The 18,207-nt window shown below is 39.5% G+C and overlaps 2 protein-coding genes across 6 annotated transcripts in view; both read left to right on the forward strand.

Moving 5' to 3' along the window:
* Positions 1 to 5,211, forward strand: part of LOC106052569 (achacin-like) — a 66,343-nt gene extending 61,132 nt beyond the window's left edge. For 3 of the 5 annotated variants that reach the window (XM_056015679.1, XM_056015678.1, XM_056015680.1), the window contains exon 10: positions 4,483 to 5,210. In XM_056015679.1, coding sequence (XP_055871654.1) covers positions 4,483 to 5,071 — 589 coding nt within the window. In that variant the 3' untranslated portion in view covers positions 5,072 to 5,210. Of the gene's footprint in view, positions 1 to 4,482 lie in introns of all 5 variants that reach the window. The other 2 variants (XM_056015681.1, XM_056015682.1) reach the window with 1 other exon arrangement.
* A 7,624-nt stretch (positions 5,212 to 12,835) lies between these two features.
* LOC106059147 (aplysianin-A-like) overlaps positions 12,836 to 18,207 on the forward strand; it is a 44,428-nt gene continuing 39,056 nt past the window's right edge. Inside the window, exons 1-2 of the mRNA XM_056014980.1 lie at positions 12,836 to 12,871; positions 15,014 to 15,086. Of these exons, the coding sequence (XP_055870955.1) occupies positions 15,023 to 15,086 (64 nt within the window). The 5' untranslated portion in view covers positions 12,836 to 12,871; positions 15,014 to 15,022. The remainder of the gene's footprint in view (positions 12,872 to 15,013; positions 15,087 to 18,207) is intronic.

Here is an 18,207-nt window from a genome sequence, read left to right on the forward strand (position 1 = left end):
AACTTGGCAGACAATTAGTTCTTGAGATCCTGACAAGACAACTTGGCAGACAATTAGTTCTTGAGATCCTGACAAGACAACTTGGCAGACAATTAGTTCTTGAGATCCTGACAAGACAACTTGGCAGACAATTTAGTTCTTGAGATCCTGACAAGACAACTTGGCACACAATTAGTTCTTGAGATCCTGACAAGACAACTTGGCACACAATTAGTGCTTGAGATCCTGACAAGACAACTTGGCAGACAATTAGTTCTTGAGATCCTGACAAGACAACTTGGCAGACAATTAGTTCTTGAGATCCTGACAAGACAACTTGGCAGACAATTAGTTCTTGAGATCCTGACAAAACAACTTGGCAGACAATTAGTTCTTGAGATCCTGACAAGAAAACTTGGCAGACAATTAGTTCTTCAGATCCTGACAAGAAAACTTGTCAGACAATTAGTTCTTGAGATCCTGACAAGACAACTTGGCACACAATTTAGTTCTTGAGATCCTGACAAGACAACTTGGCAGACAATTAGTTCTTGAGATCCTGACAAGACAACTTGGCACACAATTAGTGCTTGAGATCCTAACAAGACAACTTGGCAGACAATTAGTTCTTGAGATCCTGACAAGACAACTTGGCAGACAATTTAGTTCTTGAGATCCTGACAAGACAACATGGCAGACAATTAGTTCTTGAGATCCTGACAAGACAACTTGGCAGACAATTAGTTCTTGAGATCCTGACAAGACAACTTGGCAGACAATTAGTTCTTGAGATCCTGACAAGACAACTTGGCACACAATTAGTGCTTGAGATCCTGACAAGACAACTTGGCAGACAATTAGTTCTTGAGATCCTGACAAGACAACTTGGCAGACAATTTAGTTCTTGAGATCCTGACAAGAAAACTTGGCAGACAATTAGTTCTTGAGATCCTGACAAGACAACTTGGCAGACAATTAGTTCTTGAGATCCTGACAAAACAACTTGGCAGACAATTAGTTCTTAAGATCCTGACAAGACAACTTGGCACACAATTTAGTTCTTGAGATCCTGACAAGACAACTTGGCAGACAATTAGTTCTTGAGATCCTGACAAGACAACTTGGCACACAATTAGTGCTTGAGATCCTGACAAGACAACTTGGCAGATAATTAGTTCTTGAGATCCTGACAAGACAACTTGGCAGACAATTAGTTTTTGAGATCCTGACAAGACAACTTGGCACACAATTTAGTTCTTGAGATCCTGACAAGACAACTTGGCAGACAATTAGTTCTTGAGATCATGACAAGACAACTTGGCAGACAATTAGTTCTTGAGATCCTGACAAGACAACTTGGCAGACAATTAGTTCTTGAGATCCTGACAAGACAACTTGGCAGACAATTAGTTCTTGAGATCCTGACAAGACAACTTGGCAGACAATTAGTTCTTGAGATCCTGACAAGACAACTTGGCAGACAATTAGTTCTTGAGATCCTGACAAGACAACTTGGCAGACAATTTAGTTCTTGAGATCCTGACAAGACAACTTGGCACACAATTAGTTCTTGAGATCCTGACAAGACAACTTGGCAGACAATTTAGTTCTTGAGATCCTGACAAGACAACTTGGCAGACAATTAGTTCTTGAGATCCTGACAAGACAACTTGGCAGACAATTAGTTCTTGAGATCCTGACAAGACAACTTGGCAGACAATTAGTTCTTGAGATCCTGAAAAGACAGCTTGGCAGACAATTAGTTCTTGAGATCCTGACAAGACAACTTGGCAGACAATTAGTTCTTGAGATCCTGACAAGACAACTTGGCAGACAATTAGTTCTTGAGATCCTGGCAAGATAACTTGGCACACAATTAGTTCTTGAGATCCTGACAAGACATGAACCAATAAAAAAATATTGTTAATTAATTGTTAGTGATAAATTATTTTGTTAGATTTCGAAATAAAGGAAATAAATGCTACTTAATGAGAGATGTATATATATATATATAGATTTAGTCCCCTTCTTACGATTTGACACGTTGTTTTTTTTCTCCAATTTTCCATTCTCGGATTAAGTTGAACTTTTGCATAATTCTTCATAGTTGATAAGAATACACGAATCAATCAAAAAGTTAACCAATTAGTTAATCATTTAGTACTAATTATTTAATATTCTTTAATATAACAGTTAGAAAGCTTAAACCCTGTAATTTTACGATTTAATTATTCAATTGACTGGTTTAACTGAAGTCTAAATATTCAATAAAATTGTTTAACTGAACTCTAATTATTCAATGAAATTGTTCAACTGTAGTCTAATTATTCAATGGATGGTTTAACTGAAGTCTAATTAATGAAATGGTTTAATTGAAGTCTAATTAATCAAAGAAATGGTTTAACAGAAGTCTCTCTATTTAATTCAATGGTTTAAGACGATGTTTTGGAGTTAAGGTTTTTAGCGGCCTCCAAAAGGGGAATTGCCGTTATTTGTTTTGTTTGGTCTGTCTGTCCGTCGGTCCGTCCCGTTTAGATCTCGTAAACTAGAAAAGATATTGAAAATCCGACATCATGATATTTTAGACCTTTCTAAGTTCTGATGCAACGGCTACTTTTTTCTTTTCTGAAAGCCAAAAATTTAATTTTTAAAATCAACTATGCAAGCATTTTTTTTTTACAAAAATACACAATTTGTTTTTAGAGTTATTCACTATTAATAGTAAACATAAAAACAACACGGGGAAGGGGGGGGGACTAATTAGTAAGGGAAACGACTACTTACCATATTTGGAACACATTTATTTTTGTCCATTTATTTCCTTTTTTACAATTGTATTGCTAAATTAAGGAAATTCTGTCCTACCTACAAAATGAAAACTTTGTTTAAAGAGACAAATCTATTCAGTATGCATATAAGTGGAATGTAACCACAATGACTAGGTAGTGTCTCATATGATTTGCGTGACCTGCCGTGCAGCACCGCCCCCTACGTCACACTTATCTCAAGGGAAACGTTTTCTTTGTTGAGACTTTGAGTGAGAGACTGGCCTTTACAAAACAATTCGATCAATTCGATCACCATTCAATACCATCAGTTAGGCCAGGGTCACAGCTCACTTTCATCTATTCCTTGGGCCGTTGCGGCACCACACAAGATCTGTCAACCGTCTTTCTCAATTCCTCCCTGTCCTTTGCCTTTGATACAATTTAATTCACTGAAAGGCCTGGGGTCTATTCTTTGATGTTGTCTCCTATCACTTTCTCAGTCTTCCTCTTCCTCTTCTTCCTGGCACTGTTCCCTGAAGGAAGGTCTTTGCGCGTCCTGAGGAGCTTATGATGTGGCCATAGAGTTTGAGTACACGTTGTTTGACAGTGGTTAGCAGGTCATCATGGGGCTCAATTGCTTTATTAATCCTGTTTCTAATCTCTTTATTCGTGATGCGGTCATTGTATGTGAAACCAAGGATTTAAGTATATCTTCATAACTATCAGTTCATTGAATACATATTGTTGTCACACTGTCCCCGCGCTGATCTACATGGTGCGCACTAGCACACTGTCCCCGCGCTGATCTACATGGTGCGCACTAGCACACACTGTTCCACACGAGCGTCGAAAATAGAGGAGACGAACTAGAGACACGATGGTAAATGCACCGGCTTTTTTTAAAGAGAACAACTAGACCTAAGAGAACAACTAGACCTAAGAGAACAACTAGACCTAAGAGAACAACTAGACCTAAGAGAACAACTAGACCTAAGAGAACAACTAGACCTAAGAGAACAACTAGACCTAAGAGAACAACTAGACCTAAGAGAACAACTAGACCTAAGAGAACAACTAGACCTAAGAGAACAACTAGACCTAAGAGAACAACTAGACCTAAGAGAACAACTAGACCTAAGAGAACATGGCATCCTGTTGGTTTGTGTGTGTGTTATTCGTTTTATTTAGTAAATCCCTATCTCTGTTATTCTTCCAATATTGAGTGCTTACCTAGCATTGACAACAATAATAACAATACAACCTCTCCGTATCCAGTGGTATAAGGTCGCTAGTCGAACTAACAATACAACCTCTCCGTATCCAGTGGTATAAGGTCGCTAGTCGAACTAACAATACAACCTCTCCGTATCCAGTGGTATAAGGTCGCTAGTCGAACTAACAATACTAAAGAATCGGCAACACTTTCGGCACGTGCAAGTCTTTTCTTTTCGTATCGACGGAGATTGTTGTGTGTTAATAGTTTGTAGTTCATACTTTCTGATATTCTTTCTGTAAACATTGAAACCTGTCTTTTTACCTACCTGAGTGGACCACTTTGGGGGCCGATTTTGAGTTTGTGTTTTCACACAAACTGTTGTAACTTTGTTATTTCAGCATCGACATTTGTATGTTTCAACAATCGATACAAAAAAATGTATCACATTTATTGTATTTGTTATCTGGTAAGATACATTTGTGCAGACGATTACATTGAATTCTCTTGTCTATTTCTCAGAGATTCTCGTGTCCAAGATGCTATCCATGCAGTACGCAATGTCCAAGCTCAGAAAGTATTTCTCACTTTTCCTACTGACTGGTGGATGTCCAAAGCCGCTTATCCTTCTTTATCTATCATATCAGATCGACCTTTCAACTATTTCGTCTACTGGGGACAGTCTCAAGTCAGCGGTCATTACGTCACGCTGGCCAGCTATGTGGATGAAGAACAGGCCCATTTCTTACATGAGCTGAATGGCCAAGGTCCAGTCATTAATGGGTCTACGCCTGGTTTACATAGAGTCACACAATGTCTGTTGGACCACTTATTGGAAGAGCTAGCGAAAGCTTTCAATATTGACCGGACGTTAATCCCAGAACCAATCTCGTCCATCTCTCAATACTGGAGCACTTATCCTTTTGGAGGTAGTTGGGTTGTTTGGAAAAATGGCTACCGTTACGATGACGTCATTAGCACTGTTCAAAGACCGTCCCTTACTGACAACGTCTTCTATGTTGGAGCTGACCATTCAACAGGAGAAAATCCTGGATGGACAGAAGGAGCATTTGAAGCTGCCGACAGAGTCATTGAGAAATACTTTCTGTAAGAGAGAGAGAGAGCAACACATTCAGTGTCATGTATTTGGTGTAGGACATTTGTAGTTTGAAGCTGAAAATAGTTTAATGAAAATGGAAGTGTAAAATGCGAAACATGAAAGAAATAAAAAAAAATATTTAAAAAAGTGTGTTCTGATTTAGTCGGAACAAATATTTACTTTCAGTATTGTCATGTTTTGAAGTTAAGGTCTGAAGTTTTTTTGTAAAGACTTTGTAAAAGTGAATCCAATTTCAAAACAATGAGATATTAATAAAGGACTGGGAAAAACAAGAGGCGTAGTGGAGGGGGGGATGTAAAGGGGACATTATGCCCCGGGCGCCCCACGCAGAGCTGAAGGGTGCCAAATGGTTTTGAAAACCATTTTCACATCTTTAGACGTCTATTTACTTCCTTCTTGAACATGAGTATTTTGTGTTACTCATACTCTCGTCCCTAGACGTCTATTTACTTCGTTCTTGAACATACTCTCGTCCCTAGACGTCTATTTACTTCCTTCTTGAACATACTCTCTCGTCCCTAGACGTCTATTTACTTCGTTCTTGAACATACTCTCGTCCCTAGACGTCTATTTACTTCGTTCTTGAACATACTCTCGTCCCTAGACGTCTATCTACTTCGTTCTTGAACATACTCTCGTCCCTAGACGTCTATTTACTTCGTTCTTGAACATACTCTCGTCCCTAGACGTCTATTTACTTCCTTCTTGAACATACTCTCTCGTCCCTAGACGTCTATTTACTTCGTTCTTGAACATACTCTCGTCCCTAGACGTCTATTTACTTCGTTCTTGAACATACTCATACTCACGTCCCTAGACGTCTATCCGAACAAGATTTGAGGATCATTTAAAGAGGGGGGGGGGAATTGCTCTTTACAAACGAGCATATCCAACTGCCTGGCAATATATCTCCCCGCCCCCGCCCGATGCTTTCTTCATTTCACTTTATTTTCTTTCCCTATGAACACACTATTTAGTTAGGGATCAAAAGATTGAAGTGAATTTTGAAGGCAGGGAAATACTTGGCCCTGGAGTTTTAAATACTTGGCCCTGGAGCTTTAAATACTTGGCCCTGGAGCTTTAAATACTTGGCCCTGGAGCTTTAAATACTTGGCCCTGGAGCTTTAAATACTTGGCCATGGAGCTTTAAATACTTGGCCCTGGAGCTTTAAATTCTTGGTTCTGGAGCTTTAAATACTTGGTTCTGGAGCTTTAAATACTTGACCCTGGAGTTTTAAATACTTGGCCCTGGAGCTTTAAATACTTGGTTCTGGAGCTTTAAATACTTGGTTCTGGAGCTTTAAATACTTGGTTCTGGAGCTTTAAATACTTGGTTCTGGAGCTTTAAATACTTGGCCCTGGAGCTATAAATATTTGGCCCTGGAGCTTTAAATACTTGGCCCTGGAGCTTTAAATACTTGGCCCTGGAGCTTTAAATACTTGGTTCTGGAGCTTTAAATACTTGGTTCTGGAGCTTTAAATACTTGGTTCTGGAGCTTTAAATACTTGACCCTGGAGTTTTAAATACTTGGCCCTGGAGCTTTAAATACTTGGTTCTGGAGCTTTAAATACTTGGTTCTGGAGCTTTAAATACTTGGTTCTGGAGCTTTAAATACTTGGCCCTGGAGCTATAAATATTTGGCCCTGGAGCTTTAAATACTTGGTTCTGGAGCTTTAAATACTTGGTTCTGGAGCTTTAAACTTGGCCCTGGAGCTTTAAATACTTGGTTCTGGAGCTTTAAATACTTGACCATGGAGCTTTAAATACTTGACCATGGAGCTTTAAATACTTGGCCCTTGAGCTATAAATATTTGGCCCTGGAGCTTTAAATACTTGGCCCTGGAGCTTTAAATACTTGGCCCTGGAGCTTTAAATACTTGGTCCTGGAGCTTTAAATACTTGGCCCTGGAGCTATAAATACTTGACCATGGAGCTTTAAATACTTGGCCCTTGAGCTATAAATATTTGGCCCTGGAGCTTTAAATACTTGGCCCTGGAGCTATAAATATTTGGCCCTGGAGCTTTAAATACTTGGCCCTGGAGCTTTACATACTTGGCCCTGGAGCTATAAATACTTGACCATGGAGCTTTAAATACTTGGCCCTTGAGCTATAAATATTTGGCCCTGGAGCTTTAAATACTTGGCCCTGGAGCTTTAAATACTTGGCCCTGGAGCTATAAATATTTGGCCCTGGAGCTTTAAATACTTGGCCCTTGAGCTATAAATATTTGGCCCTGGAGCTTTAAATACTTGGCCCTGGAGCTTTAAATACTTGGCCCTGGAGCTATAAATATTTGGCCCTGGAGCTTTAAATACTTGGCCCTGGAACTTTGAACATTTGGCCCTGAAGCTTTCTGCACCCTCCCCCCAGAGCAACCAGAAGACGAGCTGGTGCACCCTCTCCACAGACCAACCAGAAGACAAGCTGGTGCACCCTCCCCACAGACCAACCAGAAGACAAGCTGGTGCACCCACCCCACAGACCAACCAGAAGACAAGCTGGTGCACCCTCCCCACAGACCAACCAGAAGACGAGCTGGTGCACCCTCTCCACAGACCAACCAGAAGACGAGCTGGTGCACCCTCCCCCCAGAGCAACCAAAAGACGAGCTGGTGCACCCTCCCCCCAGACCAATGCATAGTAACTCAACACAGACATAGTACACTTATTACAAACTTAAACAGACATTGTACATTTATTACAAACTTAAACAGACATTGTACATTTATTACAAACTTAAACAGACATTGTACACTTATTACAAACTTAAACAGACATTGTGTACATTGATTCAATCTCTGTTTTATTTTTTCCCCATAAATCTTTTAGTTGATCGCCAGATATTTAATCTCACACCAGAGCCGCTTGTTATCCTAACAATGTGACGTACGTTGTACTCTAGAAATAGGATCAACATCTTTTTTCTCTTTGCATCTTTTGTTTTGATTTCAATACATCTTTTTACTAAACAAACAAACAGACAAAGTTCTTGGATTCAAACATTTCTTTTGGTACAAGTAATATTTACAGTTTAGGAATGACATATGATCAGGATTTCCCCATAAAGTTGAGGATTATTTTTTTTTTTTACCATTTCAATAAATCCTCAGAACTTTTCTTTGAAAACATTTCTTTTGGTAAGACTTTCAACATTTTTTTCCTTGACAACAAAAATCGAAACAAATATTTCTTGTTAGTTGAGGATCAAAACTGTGATTGAGTTGGCCTCCTTCAGTCGTAGAACAACTGGAGTTCATCTCGTCAAACATTTCAGTTCACACATGACGCAGGTTAAGATGGTTTTGACTTTTGCTAGAATAGGAGCTAGCCATTTTTTGGTTTGGCACGATTTTCTTCCAGAGTTGAGGCTAAAACGTTTTTCACTGTAAAATGTTTGTAAAATGATTTACATGCTTCGGATGCTCCTTTAGAGTTGAAGATAATCTACTTCCTAGTCCAAACTTCCCGCAGGTCAGGGTATGAATCAGGGACCATGAAAACAACCAAACGACAGTCCAGCGAACAAGCCGTTCGACCAGGCAACCATAGCATTCTTGGTCTCTCTCCACATTGTGAGGTCTAGGGCTATGTCTTCTCAGTAGTCAATGTCTACATAGTGAGGTCTAGGGCTATGTCTTCTCAGTAGTCAATGTCTACATTGTGAGGTCTAGGGCTATGTCTTCTCAGTAGTCAATGTCTACATTGTGAGGTCTAGGGCTATGTCTTCTCAGTAGTCAATGTCTACATTGTGAGGTCTAGGGCTATGTCTTCTCAGTAGTCAATGTCTACATTGTGAGGTCTAGGGCTATGTCTTCTCAGTAGTCAATGTCTACATAGTGAGGTCTAGGGCTATGTCTTCTCAGAAGTCAATGTCTAGGGCTCTAGTAACTGGGAGATCCAGGGGGAGGGCGATAGGTGCGATCGCCCCCCCCCCAAACTCGGCCGAATTTTAGTAGAGAAATTACACAATTTATATACGAATTCTATTCTTATGTTAATAATGTATACAAATTATGTATATTTTTACCTATTTTTGGATTAAATCGCCCCCTACCTTTAGTATGTTGGACGATTTGATGGGGTGGGGTGGGACAATTGCATCATCACATGTTGTTAACATAATTAGTTGCATATCTATATGATAAAAGCTACTTATTCATAGATATTAAAACTAATCTTTATATTATGTCGTTCCTTTTCTGGTATCTTTGCGGTGGGGAGTGGGGATGATTACAGATACTTTTATTGAAAAAAAAATCTGTAACTAATACAAGTTATATCTATAAATATATAATTGTCTTCGTCGCTCAAGAGTTTAGACGAGAAGAAGAAGTAAAGGAAAGATCACTCTATTATTTCTGCGGATATTCACCCCACGAAAAAACAAGAGGGGGGGGGGAGAGAACAAGTATTCACCGGATGGCTACCTGGTCGTGCGGTTTGCGCGCTGAACTGTCGTTTGGATTTATCAAACCCTGCCCAGTCCCATCCCCCTTTGTCCTTCAACTCTGAAGGAACATCCGAAACATGTCAAACATTTTACACACAAACATTTTACAAACACTAAATAGTAGCGCCGGACTTAAATATTGTGACCAAGAGTCATGGAAAGAGAACAAGTAATCTACTATGTATATTCATCCGTCATTTAATAGCAGGGCTGGACTTAACCATTGTGGGGCACTATATATATATGCGCACATTTTTGCATAGAGTTAGGGTTTACTGGGCGTTAGGGTTAGGGTTTGGAAAGAAATCGCCCCCCCCCCCAGTCCAAAGTTCTGGATCCGCTAGTGATTCTAGGGCTATGCCTTCTCAGTAGTCAATGTCCACTATACTATGGGTGATACATGCTACGTTAGACGTTGTAGAGACAAAGACAGTGACTATAGGTGATACATGCTACGTTAGACGTCGTAGAGACAAAGACAGTGACTATAGGTGATACATGCTACGTTAGACGTCGTAGAGACAAAGTTAGACAGTGACTATAGGTGATACATGCTACGTTAGACGTCGTAGAGACAAAGTTAGACAGTGACTATAGGTGATACATGCTACGTTAGACGTCGTAGAGACAAAGACAGTGACTGTAGGTGATACATGCAGCGTTAGACGTCGTAGAGACAAAGACAGTGACTATAGGTGATACATGCAGCGTTTCATGTTGAAGGCAGCTCAAGAAATTGTTTTGGACACAAACATTAAACGAGAACTCTAAGCGAGTAGTTTGTTGATGCGCGTCTTTTCTTATCTCCCTTGATTGTGGAGACACATTGATGTGTTGCAAGAACGTTTGGTGTTATTTCCTCTTCACATGTGTGTTGTGTTGTGTTGTGTTGTGTTGTGTTGTGTTGTGTTTTGTTTTTGTTTTGTTATGTTCTGGTCGTTACTTATAAACATCTCACAGGACCGCCGGGGAGGGGAAGGAGTGGGTGATGGTCCATCGAGACGACACTTCAAGGAAGCGCCTCTACACACTAATAGGTAGAAATCAAGTGTTAGGCTTTACTCTTTGAAGTCTGTGAAAATAGTGTCATAGACTAATTAAGATGACGATTGCACTATAGATTTTTTTTTACAAATTGAGATTTCCTATAGCCTTTAAGTCTATTGACATGCAGACATGCAACAAGTTATTGAGACCCACGTTGGCATGCGTTCAGTTTTATGCTTAAAATATGCTATCAAGTTGTGGACCGAATTGTAATATCAAGTTGTGGACCGAATTGTAATGTCAAGTTGTGGACCGAATTGTAATGTCAAGTTGTGGACAGAATTGTAATGTCAAGTTGTGGACCGAATTGTAATGTCAAGTTGTGGACCGAATTGTAATGTCAAGTTGTGGACCGAATTGTAATGTCAAGTTGTGGACCGAATTGCCCGGGCCGATTTCAACACCAAGCCCACCCTAGAATGCTAGTTTGTTGTTTCTGAATACCTGGGAGGTGGCGCCATAAAAAGTGCCGTGCAACGGGCGCAAGTTATGCTCGTTACTCCCCTGAGTAAAACATATCATTTTATACAACACAAGAAAATTATCAATAGTTTTTAATTAGCCTACTACTTAGTTGATTTAATTAAGTTCGACTTGGATACATCATTACAGGTTGATGTTTTTTTTATAGAAGCTGCCGTCTTCTTAGTGCACACTAGAGATGCACATTTGGGAGTGAAACAGAAGTAGTGCACTAGTCTAACCCTAAACATGAATATCAAAGCATAGAGACAGACAGACTGACAAACAGATAGATAGACAGACAGACAGACAAACAGATAGATAGATAGATAGATAGATAGATAGATAGATAGATAGATAGATAGATAGATAGATAGATAGATTAGACAGAAGTATTTAGTGTCCACATGTAGCCAGAAGTATTTAGTGTCCAGTTGTAGCCAGAAGTATTTAGTGTCCAGTTGTAGCCAGAAGTATTTAGTGTCCACATGTAGCCAGAAGTATTTAGTGTCCAGTTGTAGCCAGAAGTATTTAGTGTCCAGTTGTAGCCAGAAGTATTTAGTGTCCACATGTAGCCAGAAGTATTTAGTGTCCAGTTGTAGCCAGAAGTATTTAGTGTCCAGTTGTAGCCAGAAGTATTTAGTGTCCACATGTAGCCAGCAGTATTAAATGATCAAGTTACCTTGGTTAAATCGCACACATTGCTTTGGACATATCTGACAAGCCACATTGTTTTCGGCTTATGTTACCTAGCAACATAACGTTAGACTCCCTAGCCAGAGTGCAGGGGCTCAAGAACATAACGTTAGACTCCCTAGCCAGAGTGCAGGGGCTCAGCAACATAACGTTAGACTCCCTAGCCAGAGTGCAGGGGCTCAGCAACATAACGTTAGACTCCCTAGCCAGAGTGCAGGGGCTCAGCAACATAACGTTAGACTCCCTAGCCAGAGTGCAGGGGCTCAAGAACATAACGTTAGACTCCCTAGACAGACTGCAGGGGCTCAGCAACATAACGTTAGACTCCCTAGACAGAGTGCAGGGGCTCAGCAACATAACGTTAGACTCCCTAGCCAGACTGCAGGGGCTCAGCAACATAACGTTAGACTCCCTAGACAGAGTGCAGGGGCTCAGCAACATAACGTTAGACTCCCTAGACAGAGTGCAGGGGCTCAAGAACATAACGTTAGACTCCCTAGCCAGAGTGCAGGGGCTCAAGAACATAACGTTAGACTCCCTAGCCAGAGTGCAGGGGCTCAGCAACATAACGTTAGACTCCCTAGCCAGACTGCAGGGGCTCAGCAACATAACGTTAGACTCCCTAGCCAGAGTGCAGGGGCTCAGCAACATAACGTTAGACTCCCTAGCCAGAGTGCAGGGGCTCAGCAACATAACGTTAGACTCCCTAGCCAGAGTGCAAGGGCTCAGCAACATAACGTTAGACTCCCTAGCCAGAGTGCAGGGGCTCAAGAACATAACGTTAGACTCCCTAGCCAGAGTGCAGGGGCTCAGCAACATAACGTTAGACTCCCTAGCCAGAGTGCAAGGGCTCAGCAACATAACGTTAGACTCCCTAGCCAGAGTGCAGGGGCTCAAGAACAGAACATTTTCAAGCCAAAGTGTAGAGGCTCAGATGATACTCTACTTTTATCAAATTTTGACAGACTATATTGTCCAGGTTTACAAGCTACATTTTACTTCATTAGGTTCATCTAAAATTGATCTGTAGGCTATAGCTGGTGTGTAGGTAATTACTTTATTGATGTGTCATTGTTTCACTATATAAGACTTTGCGCAACAGTAAACTGTCATTTCGTGGGGCCTGCTGAAACGTAAGTAAAACTGTTGCCTGTCTGGATAGCGATTAACTTATTTTTAAACTGTTGCCTGTTTGGATAGCGATTAACTTATTTTTAAACTGTTGCCTGTTTGGATAGCAATGAACTTATTTTTAAACTGTTGCCTGTCTGGATAACAATGAACTTTTTTTTTAAACTGTTGCCTGTTTGGATAGCAATGAAATGTTTAAACTGTTGCCTGTTTGGATAGCAATGAACTTTTTAAACTGTTGCCTGTTTGGATAGAAATGAACATCTCTCTAAACAGTTTGGGCTTTATAACAAACAAGTCTCTGAGTGGTGACTGTGTCAAATGTGATTTTTATGCATATCAATGTCCCAGAAAAGGTTTTAAACATTTATCCCTCAGTGGTTTTCAAAGTTTGGATGACTTAGTGAAACATTCGAGAAACAGAGACTTGGTCGCCAATTGTTCTAACGCAATTTCTTTGAGCTGTTATAAACAATAGTTGACAGGAATAAACTGCAAAATATCAACAAACAAAACTAACAACAACAACAGTAAATAACAAATCAACATTTTACAACAAGTACATTTTTTTGAAATCTTAAAAAGAAAAACAATGTGAACTTGTATCAATTAGTTTGAATGTATTTAAATCTGTAACTTATCTAGACTAACAACAATAAATATGTGTGATTGGAAATATTTTTTGCCAGCTGTTTTCTTTAGCGAAATCTTGCTTTTAGCTTTTTCAATACGCTTTGATTTTATCAGTTGTCTGGACCAGTTGGGAAAGTAGTGGGGGGGGGGGAGAGAAAGAAGGGCTTTCTTTGTAACTGTTACCGTGATCACTCTATAAATGCATTTATTTTGTAAAAAGTTGGAACGACCTGAATTTGAACTTGAGGGCTGAAGCCTATTAAAGCCTGCTCAAACCACTACACATAAACCACTGTGCCAGGGAAGTGCTTATGAAAATGGAAGGTTTTAAAATGATCTAGTGTTAGTTTCGCGACCCCCTATTTCTTTATACAGAGAACCATTCTTTGTCTTATCAATCTAAGCACTTGTCATAGTTTGTGTTATCAATCTAAGCACTTGTCATAGTGTATCTTATCAAGCTAAGCACTTGTCATAGTGTATCTTATCAAGCTAAGCACTTGTCATAGTGTATCTTATCAAGCTAAGCACTGTCATAGTTTGTCTTATCAAGCTAAGAGTTTGTCATAGTTTGTGTTATCAAGCTAAGAGTTTGTCATAGTTTGTGTTATCAATCTAAGCACTGTCATAGTTTGTGTTATCAAGCTAAGCACTGTCATAGTTTGTGTTATCAAGCTAAGCACTGTCATAGTTTGTCTTATCAAGCTAAGTGTTTGTCATAGTTTGTGTTATCAAACTAAGCACTGTCATAATTTGTCTTATCAAGCTAAGAGTTTGTCATAGTTTGTGTCATCAAGCTAAGAGTTTGTCATAGTTTGTCTTATCAAGCTAAACTTTTGTCATAGTTTGTGTTATCAAGCTAAACTTTTGTCATAGTTTGTGTTATGAAGCTAAGAGTTTGTCTGTGAACGGTCTAAAAAAAAGGTAAATAAACCAGAGATTTTACATTTGTGTCATGTGACCCGAGACCATGAGCTTGTTTCCTGTCATGTGACCCGAGACCTTGAGCTTGTTTCCTGTCATGTGACCCGAGACCTTGAGCTTGTTTCCTGTCATGTGACCTGAGATCTTGAGCTTGTTTCCTGTCATGTGACCCGAGACCTTGAACTTGTTTCCTGTCCTGTGACCCGAGACTTTGAGCTTGTTTCCTGTCATGTGACTCGAGACTTTGAGCTTGTTTCCTGTCATGTGACTTAAATCCTACACTAAATTTTAATCTTGAAGGTTTTTTTAGATTTTACGATCCCAAGATATAGGCATTTAAAGTATCAGCCTAAAACCATTTGTTGACTTCAACATCTAGTTACTACTAACTAGATGCAGTCCAGATTACCTTTGTGCTCCCAAAATATAAAGTAGCCTATCAGCTAAAGACCAACTTGTTCAGTTCATCTCAATAGACAGTAGACTACTAACCAGATGCAATCAACGCTTTATTGAAACAACAACAAAAACAAAAGAGTTTTAAAATGTATTTTTTTCCTCTTGTCTACTGCACGTGTTTTGATCAGAGTTTCACAATGTTTCGCTCTCTGGTGCTGCTGGCTGTGCTGGCTGTGGCTTGGGCTGAGATAGATCCTTTGGGTAAGTTCTCAAAACGTCACACTTACATTCATGGCTCTCTCCCTTATTCTAGAGCTAACATTTCTTTATGTTTCGTAGTGTTAGGGTTCAAGAGCTCACCAATTATCCATGTCTTCGCTATCACTGTGATTGCAGACTCGAGAATCCAGCTGTAATGAGTCAATAATCCATCAAAAGAAGTACTTTACCAAGACTCGAATACACATCGTCCACTGATCCACAAACAAAAAGACTCACACACTCACCCGAGAAGAAAAAAAAACGACTGTGTCTCGTAAATCTAAAACACAACTCAGCTGGTCTTTTGACAAGGAGATATATTTATTGGTGTTTAGATCAGGACACGGTGTTTAGATCAGGATACGTTAGTGTTTAGATAAGCACATGTTGGTGTTTAGATAAGGACATGTTGGTGTTTAGATCAGGACATTTTGGTGTTTAGATAAGGACACGTTGGTGTTTAGAACACGGCGTTAATAGTGATCTTAAACTAGTTACTGACATGTTTCAAACTGCTCTCATCGTCAGAAAACTTATCAGAGTAAACGTCGATGTAGCCTGCCTGCAAGAAACCCGACTGGCAGACAGTGGATCTCTTAAAGAAAGCAATAATACATTCTAGTGGCAAGGAAAACCAGAACAAAGCCCCAGAATACATGGCAATAAGAAACTACTTCGTCCCCTGTATTGCGATGTTCCCATTAGCGAGGAAAGGGTAGCTCACATAAAACTTGCATCCCCGCGCATGGTATAACTAAAATATCCTTAGTGCCTACTCTCCAACCCTTGCTGCACAGGAAGAAGACAAAGACATATTCTTCCAAGCTTTAGAGGAGGTCATTAAAACACCTCAAAGACTGAAGAGCCTATGGGGATTTTAATGCTTGAGTTGGTGCTGAAAATAATGCATGGCCAAAATGTTTGGGACCTCATGGTCTTGGCGAGGTTATTGACAATGGCCAAAGGCTACTTGAGTTCTTTAGCACTACGAAATGTCGCAAAGTGGCAGCAGCTTGACCACTTGGAGGATGGATCTCAAAAGTTTACACCACTCATACCATAGCACAGACTGCAACTTAGACCATTCACTAGTGTTAAGCAAATCAAACTACTTGTCAAGAAGGGTTATACTTCCAGTGAACCTAGGACTAGGCGTATTAACGTCAACCATGTTAGTGACCCAGAGAAATAGCCTATGTACATTTTGGCGAGCTCCTGAACAGTTTAATCCCATTGTGATGAAGAAGACATCTCTATCAGATGGAATTTAGATATGTATTCTACAGCCTTTGGTCCTAAAAAGCACACAAATGTAGACTGGTCTGAGGCAAATCTAACACAGATGCTGCATTGAGAAAAAGAGATCTGCAAACCTCGCTCACAAGGAAAAGCCTAGTCCAAAATCCAACAGGCTTAAAATTTGGAATGTCTAGATGAGCTACAATTTACTTGAGGTAAATGTCTAGATAAGCTACAATTTACTTGTGATAAATGTCTAGATGAGCTACAATTTACTTGAGGTAAATGTCTAGATAAGCTACAATTTACTTGAGGTAAATGTCTAGATGAGCTACAATTTACTTGAGGTAAATGTCTAGATAAGCTACAATTTACTTGTGATAAATGTCTAGATGAGCTACAATTTACTTGAGGTAAATGTCTAGATAAGCTACAATTTACTTGAGGTAAATGTCTAGATGAGCTACAATTTACTTGAGGTAAATGTCTAGATAAGCTACAATTTACTTGAGGTAAATGTCTAGATAAGCTACAATTTACTTGAGGTAAATGTCTAGATGAGCTACAATTTCCTTGAGGTAAATGTCTAGATGAGCTACAGATTTACTTGTGGTAAATGTCTAGATGAGCTACAATTTACTTGAGGTAAATGTCTAGATAAGCTACAATTTACTTGTGGTAAATGTCTAGATGAGCTACAGATTTACTTGTGGTAAATGTCTAGATGAGCTACAATTTACTTGTGGTAAATGTCTAGATGAGCAACAGATTTACTTGTGGTAAATGTCTAGATGAGCTACAGATTTACTTGTGGTAAATGTCTAGATGAGCTACAATTTACTTGTAAATTTCTAGATGGGCTACAATTTACTTGAGGTAAATGTCTAGATGGGCTACAGATTTACTTGAGGTAAATGTCTAGATGGGCTACAGATTTACTTGAGGTAAATGTCTAGATGGGCTACAGATTTACTTGAGGTAAATGTCGTGATGGGCTACAGATTTACTTGAGGTAAATGTCGTGATGGGCTACAGATTTACTTGAGGTAAATGTCGTGATGGGCTACAGATTTACTTGAGGTAAATGTCGTGATGGGCTACAGATTTACTTGAGGTAAATGTCGTGATGGGCTACAGATTTACTTGAGGTAAATGTCGTGATGGGCTACAGATTTACTTGAGGTAAATGTCGTGATGAGCTACAGAGCCCCGATAATCTTTAAAAAGCGATTAATAGCATGAAAATAGAAAATCTCCAGGAAGTGATGTCGTCCCAGCGGAAGTAGTTAAGGTCAACTAAACACTTCTGCTTCTAGAACTCTATAATCTCCTCTCCCGCCTCGCAATCGGATAATGGCCCACAGGACATGCAAGATGCCAATATAGTCTCATTATGTAAGAACAAAGGAGATTTTCTTTTATTGATGATGTCTTATTGTGATATAGGATGTTTTAAATTGATCTAGGATATTTAAAATTGATCTTAAATGCCTTAAAACAATCTAGAACATACTTCATTTGAGAGATTCACCAAGTTTAGAATGTCAATACCCTAAACACGATGTCATAAGCAGTAGTGGTATGTCAATACCCTAATCACGATGTCATAAGCAGTAGTGGTATGTCAATACCCTAAACACGATGTCATAAGCAGTAGTGGTATGTCAATACCCTAATCACGATGTCATAAGCAGTAGTGGTATGTCAATACCCTAAACACGATGTCATAAGCAGTAGTGGTATGTCAATACCCTAATCACGATGTCATAAGCAGTAGTGGTATGTCAATACCCTAATCACGATGTCATAAGCAGTAGTGGTATGTCAATACCCTAATCACGATGTCATAAGCAGTAGTGCTACTTGTACTGTAGATATATAT

This window comes from Biomphalaria glabrata, chromosome 17, assembly GCF_947242115.1.
Source record: "Biomphalaria glabrata chromosome 17, xgBioGlab47.1, whole genome shotgun sequence".
NCBI classification, from domain to species: domain Eukaryota; kingdom Metazoa; phylum Mollusca; class Gastropoda; family Planorbidae; genus Biomphalaria; species Biomphalaria glabrata.